General features: G+C 59.0%; 1 protein-coding gene across 1 annotated transcript; it reads left to right on the top strand.

The window, feature by feature from the left end:
- The first annotated feature begins 366 nt into the window (after positions 1–366).
- SOHLH1 (spermatogenesis and oogenesis specific basic helix-loop-helix 1) lies at positions 367–6,425 on the top strand. The gene is made up of 10 exons (XM_021718852.1): positions 367–431; positions 697–825; positions 1,378–1,525; positions 2,210–2,292; positions 3,112–3,209; positions 3,903–3,994; positions 4,186–4,306; positions 4,490–4,619; positions 5,134–5,204; positions 6,220–6,425. The coding sequence occupies exons 1-10, from the start codon at positions 367–369 to the stop codon at positions 6,423–6,425; spliced, it is 1,143 nt and encodes a 380-aa protein (XP_021574527.1).
- Positions 6,426–16,979: the final 10,554 nt, after the last annotated feature.

The following is a 16,979-nucleotide window of genomic DNA, read 5'->3' as shown; positions in this document are numbered from 1 at the left end:
CCCAGGGGGCACCCAAGGGCTGGCAGGCGGTCAGAGACCCCACCTGGGTGGGAACTGGGGTGACCCCCAGGAAGGGCAAGGGGAGGGGCAGAGTCCACCCGGGATGGGGCCTGGAGCAGGCTGGCCCGCCTCCATACTTTCCAGAAACTTCTCTCTGGCAGCTTCACTGCACGTGGACCTTGAGAAGGGAGGCTGGGGAAAGGGAGAGGCGCATGCGCCGTCGTGTCAGGCACGGGGTGGGGCGGGGCATGTGTAGGGCAGACGCACTGACTGGCTGGAAAGCGCGGGAGGCGGGGCTAGACGCACGCGAGGGGGCGGGGCCGTGGGGCGGTCTCCCCTCTGCTTCCCCTTCGCGGCTGCGTCCCTATGGCGTCCCTGGGGCCTGAGCCCGACGCCGAGGCCCCTCGCGTCTCCACCTCGGAGACATGCGGGTGAGGAAGTGGGTGGGACTAGCGACGGGGTCGGGGCCCAAGGCCTGTGTCCAGTTGTTGTGGGTCTTCGCCCAGCCTGGCTCGCCTGGGGCAGAGCCCTTGGCCCCGGGGGAGGGGAGAGGTGCCAAGAGGGCGGGCGTGGACCCGGGTGACCCAGGCCTGTCCTTGCCTGGCGTTCGCAGACGCCCATTCCCGCGTCTGGGGCTCCTGGTGGCGTTTGGGGGGGGAGTCTGAGAGCTCGGTACTTTTGGCTGTCTTTTGGCAGTGCCTCTTCTCTGTCCGGTGCCCTGTTCTGTTGCGAGGACCCCTCCCGGGACCCGGCCAAGACCCCTCCGCTGGCCGCGGGTCCCAGCTCTTTCCTCCCGCGGAACGTGCTCAGTGAGAGGGAGCGCAGGTGTGCTGGGCGACCTCCAGGGTCCTGAACTTCTCGGGCGGTGAGGGGATGAGGTGTGTGGCTGTCCCCAGTGTCCGTGGCTGGCGCTGGTGGCCGGGGGGCAGATGTCCAGCAGGGGGACAAACTGCTCATCTCCCAAGCAGATAGGAGGGCGGGGAGGGGGGTGGCCAGGGGACCATCTTGCTGCCTAACCCCTCTCCTTGGTCCCGAAGCCCTGAGTTCTTGAGTCCGTGCGTTCAAGACCTTCTATACCCTGACTCTGCCCGTCGGGCTCCCCTTTCCTCTTCACACCCCAACACAATGATGGTCCAGGCGTGGGCTGGCTGGTCTAGCCCCACACATCTGGATAGCTTGTGCCTGGGGTCTCCGGGGTCGAGGTCAGGCACACCCTATGCCCTGCTGTGGATTCCCCTGGAGAGCTGGCAGTGGCTTTGGCCCCACCACGCCCCTGTCCCCAAAGCCCCAGAGTTGCTCTGTGGTGGGTTCTCGGACTTCTGCTTTTCCCTGGGGATGCCAGCGGGGCTCAGGGACGCTGTTGCTTGTCGGGAACAGGAAGCGGATCTCAGCAAGCTGTGAGCACCTACGGGCCCTGCTGCCCCGCTTTGCTGGCCGGCGGGAGGACATGGCTTCGGTGCTGGAGATGGCTGTGCAGTTCCTGCAGCTGGCTCACGCCCTGCTGCCAGACCACGTGCCCCATGCTGTGAGTCATGAGGCTGGACCCCACCAGCCCTCTGGATTAGCCGGAGACTGATGTCTCATTGCCCTGGGGGCGGCATGTCTCCCCAACCCCCATCCCCTGCCTTTCAGCTTCCCTTGCCCCCTCGGTCTCCACAGCTAGGTCTGGCCGTGTTGCCAACAGGGTCCTCCTGGGTTCGTTCGAATTCCATCTCTTATTCCTCCTCTGGAAAGGGTTGATTCCCGGTGTGTGAGACTGTACCCTTCATTTTCCCCAGACACCTGCCCTGACGCTCAGCGCTGGCTTTGGGGCAACTGAGGGCCTCCATCTGAGCGCCACTTAGGTCATTTTCCCACACTCGCCCCCCCCCCCGGCTTTTGTCTCCTCCCTGAGTCCCCCACAGCTCTGCTGGGCTTCAGAGTTGGGGAGTGGTGCTATCCTGACACCTGGGAGGTCAGGGCCCAGCATTGCCCGAGTTCCCCGGGTGGGCATAGGCCCACCAGGAGGAGCAAGATGCTTCGAGATGAGCCTCCAGTCTCCGCTGTCAGCCTGCACCCCTCACCTCAGACCTCAGTGGGGACTGGGCTTGCGGGGAGCCTCAGGGTCCCCAGGGGCCCTACAAGACTCTGGTCTGGCCCAGCCCCCCTTGCCCGTGGGCTTCCTGGGTGATCGTCTCTGTGCAGTTTGGAGTATGTGTTTGAATTTCAGGTCCTCCTGCCCTCTGAGGACATGTGGCATTCGCTGCAGAACATCTTGCAATGGACCCTGGCGAATCAGAGCCCAGCTAGTGTGTCAGACTCCAGGGCGGGAGTAGCTGGTGTGACTCCGTTAGTGTCTCCTGCAGGACTGTGTGGCCCCTGGGGTAGTAGATGCCAAGCCCCGGGCACATCCTTGGGAGGAGGTGGTGGGAGGCCTGGCTCTCTTTCCACGGAAGTGACTGCTGAGGGCTCACACTTGGGGTGGCCACACTACCCAGCCCGGGATGGTGGCAGTGGGAGGGTCGACGGAGCTAGGGTCCATAAGGGGAGCTGGTCAGAGACTGGAGGGCCTGGACTGGGGAGGGTGGGAGGCACCAGGGCTTTCTCCCATCTGGGTGGGGGCTTTGTAGCTGGGAGGGTGTTGTGCCCCCTCCCCGGCCACACCCTCCCACAGCCTCAGAAGTCTAGGGATGGAATTTTCTGGTCCAGATAATTTGGTCCTTTTAGAATGACAGGTCACCAGGCTGAAGGATTGTCTGCCTTTCGTACTTAAACTATCTGTCTTACCCTAAAAGAGGACTGCACCCTGGACCAGCCACGGTGGAAGGATCTAGAATCTGGAAGGGTGGGACAGGTGGCCAGCAGAGAGAGGCTCTAAGAGGAAAACTTAGGGCTGAACCCACCCAGGGCCCTGGGGCAGAGGCTCCCTGGCTTCCTAGATGCTCTGGGAAAAGTCGATATTCTGCTGGGGCAGGAAGGTGGGAGCAGTCTTAGGGGTGTGGGGCAGCTCCAGGATCCTTCTCAATGTGCCCCAGAAATGAAGCTGCCTTTAGAAAGCACTTGGTTCTAGGGTCAGATCTTGCCCAGCCCATGGACTCTGAGCCCCCTCACTTGTGTCTTTGCATCCTGCAGGCAGTGGGACAGTCCGAGCTGTGAGACCCGGAGTGTGGTGGAGAGCAAAGCCCCATCAGGGTTGTCTGAGGTGCTGGGCGAGCTGCCCCCACTTCCTGGTAAGCACGAGCCTGTGCACACCCATATGTGGTATCCCAGGCCGGTGGGGCTCCGGACTGGTTCTGGGTCACATGATGTATGACCTGAGAATGGCGGTGTGTGTTTTTGAATTGGGCTTTGAGCTTTCTCATCAGTCATAATGAAACCTGCCTGCTGGGGGTTGCATCGCAGGGTCCCCAGTTTTCATGTAAAGCACCGTGTGTGCTCTCAGGAGGGAGCAGACAGGGGCACCTCCACTGAGGTCCATCCTTGTCCTGTCCCCACCTCCTGTCCTCCCCATTGCATCCTCCTCTCTTGGTCTCCCTCTGCTCCAGGGAGTGGAGGGTCCAAGCTGGCCCTTCTAACCTGCCTTTACTCCTGAGGACAGTTCCCAAACTGCCTCCTCCCTGGGTCTGCCAGGCAGTGGGGAGCAGCGGGACTCGGCCCCAGCCTGGCCACCCCACCGTCTGTACCCGTGTCTTCAGCAGCTCCGCTTAGAGGTGGCTTTGCTTTCTGGCTGCTTCTGGCTGGTTTTCATGTCTCAGATGCAGCCAGACGTCTGTGTTCCCCGGGGTGCTCTGCCCGCCTTCTGCCTGTGCTGCCCAACACAGAAACTATAATTGGGTCACGTCTTGGCCAGGCTGTTCCCTCCTCCGCGTGGCCTTTGTTCCCTGGTGCCGCCCACGGCTGAGCTCTGGTCCCTCTGTGGGCAGCCCTGCAGGGTGCCCCCAATGGCTGCATTGCCCCCGCCCGCTTGCCATCTGGAAGTGGCTCAGGGCCTTCCAACTCTGCTGTGCCTGCTGTGGTGGGGAGGGGGTCTTGCCACTGGCAAGCCTGGTGGCAGGTTGGGGGTCACCCAGCAGGGCACATGGGCGCAGAAGTCGTGTGGGCAGGGAGCAGGTCTCAGGGCAGCACCAAGAGGGTCCCCAGATCTGAGCCCTGCATGGTTGACTGAGGCCAAATTGTGACCTCCCCCAAGAAGCCCCCTGACCCCAGGTATTGAGCGCCTTGCTTCTGGATGAGACCATCACCTTCTCCCTGCAATGTGTCTGCCACCTGCTTCTGAGCATTCTTCTGCATGTCCCCGCTGATAGCACGGGTGGCAGGGCAGGCCTCGGTCAGCCTGAGTGGACCGAGCCTGTGAATCATGAGGGTTTCAGGGTGGCTGGGGGGCGGGACAGGAGAGGCTGACCCCGTCTGTCTGGCTTCTCTTCAGAGGCTCCCAGCCTGGCTTTCTGGCCCCCAGGCTCCAGCCTCGCCAAGGTTCAGAAGCCATCCCCTCCCTGGCCTCCCTGCTCAGGGCGGCCTTCCTCCCCTGTGACAAGTAAAGAGGCTCCCAGCTGCCTGGGCCAAGCTGGATCCCCAGCCAAGGGTGCCATGGCCCTTCGAGGGCCGGCCCAGGAGGCTCTGATGTCTGCTCCAGAGGCCAGGTGGGTGCCCGGGTGTGTGTGTGTGCGCGCGCATTCTTGTGTGTGCACATGTGTGTGGTACCACGCCGCCTTCCCTGCCTGGCTCCTGGCTGGTCCTTTCTTGACATCTGGAAGCTTCCGCCCCTGCTTCTCTGTGTCCCAGGGAGGAGGGTTGAGGCTGTGGGCCCAGGCTGGGATCAGCAGATGCGTGCAGCTCTAACGTGTGTGTCTGAAAGTTCTGTTGTCTTCCTAATTGTCTTCTGTTTTGGCTGATGGTGAAATGAGTTTGTGTTTGGTGAGCACACACCAGCTGGGCGCGGGCGGGAGCAGGAGCGAGGCTGAGGCAGCAGGAAGCCGGCCAGGGCCTCAGGGACGGGACCCATGTCGTTGGTGGTGCTTCAGCATGCTTTTCCCGGGGCAGGGCAGGTGGGAGAGGGGCTTTGTCTCTGGGGCACCCTCTTCAGGACTCGGGCTGCTCCCATGAGCTCCAAGGGCCTGGGCCCACTGTGGCTGCTTGGGGTCTTCCCACCTCCAGGCTCCTGTCAGAATCCCATGGGGAGGAGGGGACACCCATCCTGCTGACTGCCAGTGCTGACTGGTTGCCGGGTGAGTAGGGCCCTGGGCCTGGGGCACTGGGGGGCACTGGGACCCATGCCCATCATGTGATGCGGAGACCCAGTGACTGTTTTTGAGCCCCGGTGTTCTCCACAGCTGGTGCTTGGTTATCAGGATGACTGGCAGCATGTACCACATGAGAATATGTGAGTCCAGAGTACACACGTGTATAAGCACACACGTTTGAGCATTTGCGCATGTGTGAGAATGTGTGTCTGTAAGAGCCCACGTGTGTGAATTTGTGCATGTGAGTGTGTGGGAGTATGTGGGAACATGTGATCGTGTGTATGATCATGTGTGTAAGCATATGTGCAAGCATGTGTGGGCATGCATGTGAGTCTGAGCATGTGAGCATGCATGTGAGTCTGAGCATGTGTGTTTGTGCATGTGAGCATGTATGTGAGTGAGCGCATGTGTGGGCATATGTATGAGTATGTGAGCATGTGTATGAGTGTGAGCATGTGTGAGCATGTATGTGTGTGAGTGTGCACGTAAGCATGTGAATGAGCTTGAGAGTATATGCTTGTCTGTATAAGAGCAGCTGTGTGTGTGTGTGTGTGTGTGGAGGAATGGGTGAGCATTATGTGAGCGTATAAGCGTGCAGGTGCGCATATGTGTGAGTGAGCATATGTGAGCGTGTGTGTGAGTATGAAATGTGTGAGTGTGTGTGTATGAGCTTGTGACATGCAGAGTTGGTCGTATATGGACCCTCAGGCCTTTTCTCTAGCCTGTGTCCCCGAGTCAGCCCCACCAGCTGACAGGCACCTGGCCCTGTGATATGCCGTGTCTGTCCCTTCGGGATCAATGCTGGCGACCCATTCTGGTTCTGGCTGTCAGGCGTCCTGACCTGGGTGTGGGGTTGCCAGGGCTGAGTCCGCGCACTGCCGTCATAGTTCTCCGTGTGAGGTTCAGGGCAGGGTGCATGTTCCTGCCTCACACTGAGCAGAGGGCTCCTGGAGCGGCAAGGAACCTGCATTCTGACCACACCTACCTGTGTCTCTTCCAGGGTCTCTGGAGGGCAGAGGAGGCAGGGGCCTGGCCAAGAACAGCTCCCTGGATAGGGCAGAACCAGATGTCCCCGGGGATCCTGAGCCTGACTCCCAGGAGCTCCAGGATGGATCCCCGGAGCTGTGGGGCGCGGACATGGGCTGGCTGGGCCTGGCTGTGCGAGATGAGCTGGACAGCATCTTTCCTGACTTCCTTGCCTGCTAGCAGCTGGGGCCTGGGGTGGGAGCTGGGGCACGTGCTCCCGTTGTGTACAACGCGTTGCATTTCGGGTTGGCTTGCAGCTGCACTCTAATTTGAGCAAGGCGGGCGGGCTGTGACGCGGAGGCTGAATATTAAAAGGGAAGGAAGTTTTCCTGGAGGAAGCAAAGCCCGTGTATTGTTGTGCAATTAATCCGATTCACTGGTAGATGGTACCACCTCCATTCAGGGCACCCAGCTGCTCAGTGTGCTGAGGAGTTCTTAGGTGTGAGTCCCTAAATAACCCAGCCTGGATGCTATGGGGGCATGGGGAAGTTCTGGCACTTGAGGCAGAGATGAGGTGGACTCGCACTCTGGTGCCTGGAGGCCGGGCTGGATGGCTCTTTCTTTGGTGCCTCTCAGAGCTGTGGGGCAGTGTGGTAGGCTGTGTGGGGTGGAGTTCCTTCGGGAAGACTCTGGTGTCCTTTCTCCCTGCCCAGAGGCCCAAGGAAAGGGCTGCCCTCCACCTCTGATGCTGGTCACCTCTGCACTCACTGTGCCTGGGGGCATCGGGGCAGAGGCCACCTGGCCTCCATGTCGGGGCCTCTCCTGAGCCCCGCTCCGGGATCTGAGAAGGGCTGAGTTAACTGCTGTGGTTTGGGACTGACCCTGCTCAAGTGCCCACTTGACCTTTGGCCACAGCACAGGTGGGTCTTGGCCTCTGTCCTAAACTGACTGGGGCTCACCTATCCCCAGCTGGAGACACGCCAGGCCCCTGTGACCCCCCCAGGTCAGCATGAATTCCGGGGGCCAGGCAGTCCCTGTTTTCCAAGGAGAAGACACAGTCTCGAGTGGGCCCAGAGCCCCTGTAGGCTGTAGCCCCGTGCCCACGTGCTACCCCTGCTTGCAGCCAGCTGGAACATTCTGTCTCATCCTGAGTCACTCAGACAAAGACCAGAGAGCCCCTGTGTGGAAGGCTTTTCTGTGCCAGGCTTCATGGAGGAGCATGTCGCTCACGGCAGGCCATGACAGAGGTGGACCTGAGCGCCCACCCTGACCCCTCGGAAGGGAGTCAGCTCCGGTGCCTGAGGTGTGGCCTTGGGCTGGCACCCACTGTCCTCAGGACCCCTCGCCTCCTGGCACGAATGGCTCCTATTGACAACCTGGGGCAGAACGGCAGCTGGGCATCTACTGACACTCCGCGTGTGCCGAGGGCCCGGGGCCCGGTGTGCTCCAGGCTGTCCTCACTTCTCCAGCTCATCTGGGCTCAAGTCTCCAGACTGTGTGCGTGTTTGTGTATGTGTGCTTGTGCAGTTGTGTACCTGTGTGTGTTGGTGTCGGTGTGTCTTTGTGCTCCCATGAGTGTTGGTGTGTGCATCTCAAGTACAGGCCAGTGCTATGGGGGGGGGGCACTCTGGCCTTTAGCGTCCTGGCTCTCCCCCACACACATGCTCCCCCGTTGCCCCAGGCCCACTGCTTCCTGGGGTGGGTGGAGATGAGCCCAGCAGGGATGTGAGGGAACACATGGGATGGCCATAGCTGGTGCTGCAGGGGTCTCTGCTGTAAAACTCCTTGCAGGTGCCATGGTCTGCCCTTGCCTACACCTCCAGGACCATAGCTCAGCCCAGGGTCTCTCTCAGCCCTGGTTGCCCTCAGCCTGGACTTGATCTCTAGTGGACTCTCCCCCGGACCCTGGTGCTCCTGCCCTGTCCTCACTCCCATCTTTCCTGCCCAGCTGGCAGTGACTCTGTCCTCTCAGGTGTCCAGGCCCAAATCCTGCTGACCCTGAGGGCCCTCCTGCTTCATCCCTGACCCAGCAGGACAGCCTGTGGTGGACAGTCCACCAGCCATGCCATTGCCCAACCATGTTGTGCCCCATGACTGCCCTGGCCCGAGCCCCTGTCTTTCCTGGCTTTTTCTTCTGCCCACCCCACCTTCCCCAATTCCGTCTCCCCATGGTGGCCACCACGAGCCCATCAGGAGATGAGGCACAGTGGGTGGGTCATTCTTCACCTAAGTCCTCCATGAGGGAGAGCCGGGTGGCAGGCGCCACCTGCTGGCCAGGACCCAGGGCAGCCTGTGAACGGAACGCTGGCACCCGACAAATACACAAAACTGGGACAGCCCAGTGTCCCACAGTGCAAGAGTGGACAGAGAGGGTGGATGGCCACATGAGGCTGCAGAGCCTGAAAATGACAGATCACAGCTGCCATCCTTGACTGGGTGACTCTCAGATCAGCGTTTAAGAACCCTGGCCAGGTGCCGTGGCTCGTGTCTGTAACCCCAGCATTTTGGGAGGCCAAGGTGAGAGGATCACATGAGGCAGGAGTTCAAGACCAGCCTGGGCAACATAGCAAGACCTCATTTCTACAAAAAATTAGCCAGGCATCATGGCGTGCACCTCTAGCCCTAGCTACTTGGTAGACTGAGAGGAGGATCACTTGAGCCCAGGAGTTCGAGACCAGTCTGAGTAACATACCAAAGCCTCGTCTCTATGAAAAATTAGCTGGGCGTGATGACATGAACTGGTAGTCCTAGCTACTCGGGAGGCTGAGGAGGGAGGATTGTAGAAGTGAGCTGTGATTGTGCCCCTGTACTCCAGCCTAGGCGGCAGAGTGAGGCCCCAACTCAAAAAAATAAAAATAAAAAAATAAAAAGAGGCAGAAAGAGAGTGTTTTTTTTTTTTTTTAAAGTATAGTTAGGCCAGATGCAGTGGCTCAAGCCTATAAACCCAGCACTTTGGGAGGCCGAGGCAAAAGGATTGCCTGAGTCCAGGGATTTGAGACCAATCTGGGCAACTTGGTGAGACCTTGTCTCTACAATTAAAAAAAAAGTGTATGTATATTAACTTAATACATTTTATAAATATGCTTATTTTGTATATGTGTGTGTGTGTGTGTGTGTGTGTGTGTATCTATAACTGTGTCTGTTTCTCTCTCCCCCTCTTCCTCAAGTTTTGGGTTCCCAGCAGAGCTGAGTGGCAGGCACAGAGTTCCCACAGACCCCCGCTCCTGACAGCACACCTGTGGTCAGCCACCCCCACCAGAGGGTGCCCTTGCTTCAACCGATGAGCCTGCCTTGACACCACCCAGAACTGGGTGCGCGTGCTGTGGGCTCTGACAGATGCATGATGACATGTCTCCCCCACTGCAGTCTCATCCAGGTAGTTTCCTCTCCCTGGACCCTCTGCCCTGACCACCCAACCCATTCATCCCACCTTTCCCTTTTGGCTAGGCCCTTCCAGAAGGCCCTTGCTGCACCTGGGCCTCGCCAGGGCTTCCGGTCATCCCCAAGTGGGGCCTGGTGTCTGTCATCAGCTCCACAGACCCAGGAGGAAAAGTTTCCAAGTACGCTGGGCCTGCCCCCTGTGTCCGCTGCGAGACAGGGTGTCATGGGGTGCCCCGAGCCAGATGTCTGTTCCGCTCCCAGGCCAGGTGTGTCACGTCCCTGTTCTGGAACCCTGAAGTGGCCCCAGGCAGCTGGGTGTGACGTGCGAGCTGGCAGCCATTGGTGCCTCAGTGGGCTTGGTATGGCTGGAGTCGCAGGGGTGAAAATATTCACCAAGACAGTTATGAATTCAGAAAGGTAGATTTGGAGAGAGGCGTGAGCTCATGTCACGGCCCCTCAGTGTGGGAGGAGGGGGTCTGTGGCTGCCGGTGGCCACCCACGAGAGCGAAGAGGAAAGAGACAGATCAGATTCCAGCGATGTGGGTCACTGGTGCTCCTGGATACAGCCATACCTGCAGGTCATCGATCTACCTCAGCACCTTTCAAATGTGAGCACCCACAAATTCCACTTTTTTTTCTTTTTGAGTTGGAGTCTTACTCTGTCGCCCAGCCTGGAGTGCAGTGGCACAGTCATGGCTATCTCAGCATCGACCCACTGGGCTCCAGTGATCCTTCCACCTCAGCCTTCCAAATAGCCAGAACTACAGGTGCACACTAGCAAGCCCAGCTAATTTTAAAAATTTATTGTAGAGACAAGGTCTCGCCAAGTTGCCCAGACTGGTCTTGAGCCCGCGGGCTCAGGCAACCCACTTGCCTCGACCTCCCAAAGTACTGGGATTACAGGCTGACCCACCGAGTCCAGCCAAATTCCACTTTTATGCCAAAACCTTGTGTGTACACGTGTGTGTGTGTGTGTAAGATTTTCTGGTTATTCCAAGCCAAGAGAGTCCTAACTGACACAAGCTTACATATTTGAAAAGGTAAAAAAGTAATAAATGTGACTTCATCCTTTGGTAAAAGTCTGTGACAGTTCTGGAGCACAACTGTGGGGGTGTCCCGGCTCCCCTCAGCAGGGACTCTGACTGGGGATGACGTCTCCATCTTTCGCTTTGCTGGTCCCACAGCTCCAAGAGACATGATTAGTGGCCTCTAGGACTCTGACAGACCTAGGAGTGTGCTTTTGCTGGAAAGTGCTTTATCGAGCCAGGGAGCATCATAGCTGAGAGGCAGGAGTGGGCAAGGGGCGGAGCAGAGGGATCCCCGTGTGTATGGTGGGGTCCGGACCCTTTCTGGAGGCAGCGGGGCCATCTAGGAGGGCTGGGAGGGATGGTATGCAGGACACAGGTGGACGGTGGTGGAAGTGCTGGAGGCTGGGCAGGGTGAGACATGGGCCTGAATAGAGGCCTCGTTGTTGAACCCCGGCCTCCACCTCTGTGCCTTGATACCACCCAGACCCCACCCCTGGGCTCACTGCCCACAGGGCTAGGCCGGAGGAAGAGATGGCAGAGTGTGGGAACAGGAGGGCATGAGCCCTTCTCCTCAGGGAGAAGCAGGGCTTTGCATGACCTCAGACCCCCCAGGATTCCCCTCCGTGCAACCCGCCCACATTGCAGCTCCAGGGAGAGGACACCCACCTGTTCTGGCACCGAACGCTAGACCCGGAACCTCTGGCAGCGATCTGGGGAGCACAGTGGCTGGATTAGCCCCGGACTGGCTTCTCCGGCCTAGCCTAGACTTCTGGGCAGCCGTGGGGGCCGAGGGACACTGAAGGGAACGGGAGAGCAGAGGCTTACCAGCATGGTCCAGGATCATGATTCACTCCTTGCGGAGGCCGAGGTCTTACACAAGTTCTGGAACACATCCAGGAACTGTTTTTGTGCCATGGGTTTGTTGCCTGTGGGTGACACAAGGGCTGTTGGGTCCCTGTTGGCCACCGGGTGGCTGTAGCAGGGTTGGGGCTGTGGGCAGCAGGGGACAGGGCCAGGGGACGGGTCTCATTCTGAGACAGGAACCTCAGGCCAGACCCTCAGGCAGGGGCTGGGGGTATCAAGGAATTGTGAGGATCGGGGTGCTGTGGGGGTTGGGGTGCTAGGGGAATGGAGGTGTGGGGGGATTGGGGTGCTGTGGGGGATTGGAGCACTGTGGGAGATGGGGGCAATGTGGGGGGATCAGGGTGCTATGGGGAGATTGGGGCATGGTGGGATATTGGGATGCAGTGGGGCTTGAGGTGCTGTGCTCTCTGGACCAAGCGTGGCCTTGTGTCTGTGGTGAGATGTTTCCATCTAGTGTGGGGAGAAGGGAGTAGGGGCTCCTGCCCGATGGAGAGGAGGAGGAGGTCAAGGGGAAGGCTGAGGAGGAGGCAGGGTGGGACATGTTTGACCCTAGGGGAGCCCCAGCTTGTGGAGGGAGCGCCTGCCTCTGTTTCCCCACCCCAGGGCACTTGACCTGTGGGGGCGGGGGATACCCTGGTAGACAGGAGTGTGCTGCTAGGGCTGGAAGCAAGGAGCTGGCTCTGCTCCAGCCTCCAGAGGTAAAACAGCACCTCGTGAGTGAGGCTGTCTGCAGGCCAGGGGTGGCCCTCGGTGGGGGGCTGGGCCACAGGGCAGCTGTGCCTGGACAGTGTGTGAGAGCAAGTGTGAGTGTGTGCATGCGTGTGTGAACACACGGGTGTGTGAGTGACTGCATGTGTATGTATGCAAGTATGTGTGTGAATGAGTGTGAGTGTGGATGTGAACAGGTGTGTATAGGTGTGTGAACAGGTGTGAGTGAGCTTGCGTATGTGAATGTATATAGCTGTAAGAACAGGTGTGAGCATGCACATGTGAGTTTGTACAGGTGTGAGTGGGAACACATGTATATACATGAGTGCATGCATGAGTGTGAGTGTGCGGGGGCTCCCATGGAGTGGCACCCGGCCTACCTCCCTCCTCAGGGGCACCTTTCCCAGAGTGGGGGTGGACAAGGGGCAAGGTGGTGGGGGAGGAGTGGGCTGCCAGCCCAGGTGGGGCTGCACGTACCCATCATCCCAGCCACCAGGCTGGTCATGCCCTTGTATTCGTTGATCAGGGAGAAGATCAGGAAGTGTTTAGGCACCATCTCCTCCAGGTAGACTTTGTTGTGTCCCCAGACTGTGGGAAACGTGAACTGATCCAGGGTTGGGGGGTCCCCCAGACCTGCCTCTCACAGGGCGCAGAGTTGGGTTAGGTGGGGACCCGGGGCAGGAGGCACTTGGCTAGGGAACAGTCGGTGTGTGCAGGCAGTGGGGGCCATGTCGGCTTTTCCTGGGAGGGAACAAACGGCTTCTGGCCCTTAGGGCAGCTGTCAGTGCCCAAGTGGGCTGGGGACACCTTGGAAAGAGCCCAGGCTCCTGCTGCCGGCCTGTCCTTCAGGTGCAGAGGCTGGAGGACTCCCAGGTGCAAGCCATGTGGCTCTAAACCCAAGGCCCACATCTCAGCATGGGGATAGCTGGGGACTGTGTGTGACCACTCACACTCCAGGGTGAACTGGTGATGACTGTTGGTCTGGAAGGCCACGAGGGACAGGGTCTTGCACTGGTCCCCATCCCTGTGGACCAAGGTGGCACGAGGTGCTCATTCAGTCCTGTTCTCGGTCAGTCACCCACCTCTGGGCTCCGGCCTCCCCAACAGATACTGTGTCATCAGCAGCAGTGAGAGAACAGCCCTTCCCCCATGCACATGCACACAGCTGCACATGCACACCTGGCTACATATGCACACACAGCTGCACACACATGGCTGCACACACATGACTGCACATGTGGCTGCAAGGAACACATGACAGCACACATGTTCTGCACATGCTAAAACACACCTCGACAATGCACACATGGCTACACACATACATACAGCTGTGCACATACACAGCTTCAAACATACAGACTGAGATGCCTGAGAACTCCACGGTGCAGCTGTGGTGAGGATGCCCTAGGATGGACATGGCTGGGGAAGCACAGGTGGGTGGCTGAGGTCATACAACAGGTGAGAGGGCTAGAGTCAGACCAGGCACCCTCCGAGCAGCCCCCCATGTCCCCACCCCCAAACCAACCAAACCCACCTGCTTTTTAGCCCTGTGGAGCTCCCACCTGTGCCCACTCCCGGGCCCACCTGTCCCTTACCCTGCCCCCACCCGCCTGCGCTCTACTCACGGCCCCAGGAAGTTCCCATGCAGGTTGCCATCCTTCACTTCCCACAGTGTTGATGGAGACCCGGAAACGCCCATCGGGCCCCACTGGGGCGGAGTTGTTGGAGGTCAAGGCCAAGGTGCGCCAGCCCCCAGCGAGCTGCGGTGCCAGAGGCCAGTGAGGACCTGAGCCCCTCATCCCCCAAGCCAGTGCATACTTCGGTTGGTATCTGGCAGCCTGCACAGGCCATATCCGGGAGTGCCCTGAGGTGTTTACCGAGCTGGCAGACGCCAGTCCTGGAGTCGCCCCATCCCTGACTAAGGTCTGCGGGGTTCCTGGCACCTTGGACAGCAGCTTGTGAGCGGTGCAGGAGGGGGTGGTGGCCCTGCTAACCTCCAGTGCCCAGCGTCTGCCCCACTACCCTGGGGGATCCTGGACCCCTGGGATTGAGCTCAGGGTTCTTCCAAAACCATGGCAGGGCTGCAGACCCCAAGGCTGCCCTGGCATCCCCCTGCAGCCCTTCATAAGTTGTGTAGAGGCCCTGATTGGGGCTCGGGCCCCATATCCTGGCTGGGGTGCCATGGTCTGTCCATGGTCTGCTGTGAGCAGTGGTGCCTGTTGACCTCTGATGGGGCTGACCGGGGATCCTCCCAGGCCTACTTCCTGGAATTGACTCCAACAGGGGCGTTGCCGGCTGCCCGAGGCTGACTGTCTCAGGAGTGCTGTCCCTGGAAGAGTCTCCAGGAAGGCACAAGAGACAGAGACTCAGGATTTGGTGACACGCCACTTCAGCAAGCCTGGCCGACGTGCTGTCCACAGTGCTCACTACAGGTCTGGCATCCCCAAGATGCCATCTGGATGTGGGGACTGTCCTCCTGCCTCCTGGGAGTCCTGGGGACCCTCGCCCTTGGCTACCTCACCTCCGACAGGTCTGGTTCCTTCTTATTGGAGGGCTCTTCCTGAGCCTGGGAGCCACAGGCCAGTGCCAGACCCACAGTCAGCAACAGGAGACACATCCTCAGGGCACAGCTGACTGAGTGAGTGACACCTGGGGACTCACTGACTCAGGGACGCTGGGCCCAACTATATAGTCACTTGGTCAGGATGCCTGGCAGATGGCTTCTGGATGTCCTGGGGGATGGCTCTCAATCCTTGGGAACATTGGCCAGCCGTTGTCTATTCTTCCCCTGTTGCTTTAAACACCAAAGGTGTTATGTTCTCAGAGTCAATCTCCAAAGTCAACAGCCTGTCGCAGCGCAGGCCAATTTCCTAGGCCTGCGTGGTGTCGATCACCTTGGGACGCCCTTCCTGTCTGTGCAGTCCTAGGACACCGTGGACTGGACACGGGCCACTGGCCTAGGGAGCCTGGAGTTGAGCACGAGGAGGGGGTTTGGGCTTCTGACAAGAATGGGGACATTAAGACATGCTCCATGGGGAGCACGGCCTCCAGTTGGGACAGGATGGAGGATGGTACCTGGAGGCTGTTAGAGGCTGAATTGTGTCCCCCAAATGCATACGTTGACATCCTAACCCCCAGCACCCCAGAATGTGACTATTTGAAAATGGCCACTGCAGATATCATTAGTATCAACCTTTCTTCAGTTTCTTTCTTTCTTTCTTCTGTTTTTTTCAGTTTCTGTTGTCTTTTTTTTTTTAAAGTCGGGGTCTTACTCTGTCGCCCAGGCTGCAGTGCAATGGCATAATCACGGCTCACCACAGACTTGACCTCCTGGACTCAGGTGATCCTCCCTCCTCAGCTTCCTAAGTAGCTGGGACTACCGGTACGTGCCACCATGTCTGACTAATTATTATATATTTGTAGAGCAGGCTCTTGCTATGTTGCGTTGGCTGGTCTTGAACTCCTAGGCTCAAGTGATCCTCCCACCTCGGCCTCCCAAAATACTGGGATTATAGGCACGGGCCCCCACACCCAGCTAATTTTTATATTTTTTTGTAGAGCAGAGTTCCACTGTGTTGCCTAGGCTGGTCTCAAGCTCCTGGGCTCAAGCCATCCTCCTGCCTCAGCCTCCCAAAGTGCTGGGATGGCAGATGTGAGCGCCTGGCTTCAGTCACCTTTTGACTATGCTCTTGTACCTTTAGATAGTTGCTGTTTACATTTTATTTGGACTTTCAAGCTGTTATCTGTGTGTGGTTGGCCTGTGTGGTGTGTCCCCTCACCCCTGGAATGGAACGCTGACTCCTAGTTTAATGGAGACTTCTTGGTGGATGCGTGGAGAGTTGATGGGGTGGGGGTGGGGGTGGAGAAGCAGTGAGACCACCTGGGTGGCTCCATCCTCCAGGTGAGAGAAGGTGGCGCTTGGGCCAGCTGGAACAGGGCAGGCTGAGGAGGGGTTGTGTCTGAGTGTCTTTTGGAGAGAGAGTCAGAGATTCACTGAAGCACTGGGCTGTGAGAGAAAGAGAGGATTAAGGACTATTCCAGGATGATTCAAGCCCAGGGGCAGGCAGAGGGGCCAGGGTTAGTGCCTCCACCATGCGGCCCTGTGTCCCTGAGTCACAGCTCTCAACACTGCTCTGCCATGGGGTCATCTCCTTGGGACCCTGCCCCCAGCCTGGCACCCCTGGACACCTGGCTCCTGTCCCACCATGCTTGTTCTATTCCCAGTGCTTGACACTGTGTCTGACCCAGACGCTGCACCCGAAGGAAGCTGAGCCTAGTGGGTGCAGGTTGAGCTCCAGGGCAAAAGCAGAGAATGAGGCATGGCGGGGAGCAGGTGCAGGGCATGGGATCTGCCTGCCCCCACCTGCTCAAGGCACCATGGGGCCCTCAGGGTCGCCTGTGCTGGGTGGGTCCCTCAAACCTTCCAGGAGACAGCGGATCACACAGGAGCCTCATGCTTGGTGTCCTCAGCCCTGAACATGGCCCCCCTTCAAGGTCCTGCCCATGGGGGACCAAGCTCAGGCAGCCTTCAAGGCCCTGTATGTGGGGGGTGAGCTCAGGCCTCCTTCAAGTTCCTGCAGATGGGGGACTGAGCTTGGTCCCCCTTCACGCCCCTGCATGTGGGGCCCACTGGGGTCTTGTCCTGGCAAGGGAAGACCTTCTGGGAGAAGGTGAGCTTCCGGTCCCAGTGTCCCACCCTGCAGTTAGTTGCAAGACCATCGGGGCTGCCACATGCCCTGCATGGCAGGGCTCCCAGCTCAGGAATCCTTCTCCACCCCAGCCTAGACACCTGCCCACTACCACCTCTGCCCCT

Source organism: Carlito syrichta, unplaced genomic scaffold, assembly GCF_000164805.1.
Source record: "Carlito syrichta isolate Samal-C Ts95f unplaced genomic scaffold, Tarsius_syrichta-2.0.1 Scaffold313900, whole genome shotgun sequence".
NCBI classification, from domain to species: Eukaryota; Metazoa; Chordata; class Mammalia; order Primates; family Tarsiidae; genus Carlito; species Carlito syrichta.
Note: the sequence above shows the minus strand (reverse complement) of the source record. Positions and strands in the feature narration are given on the sequence as shown.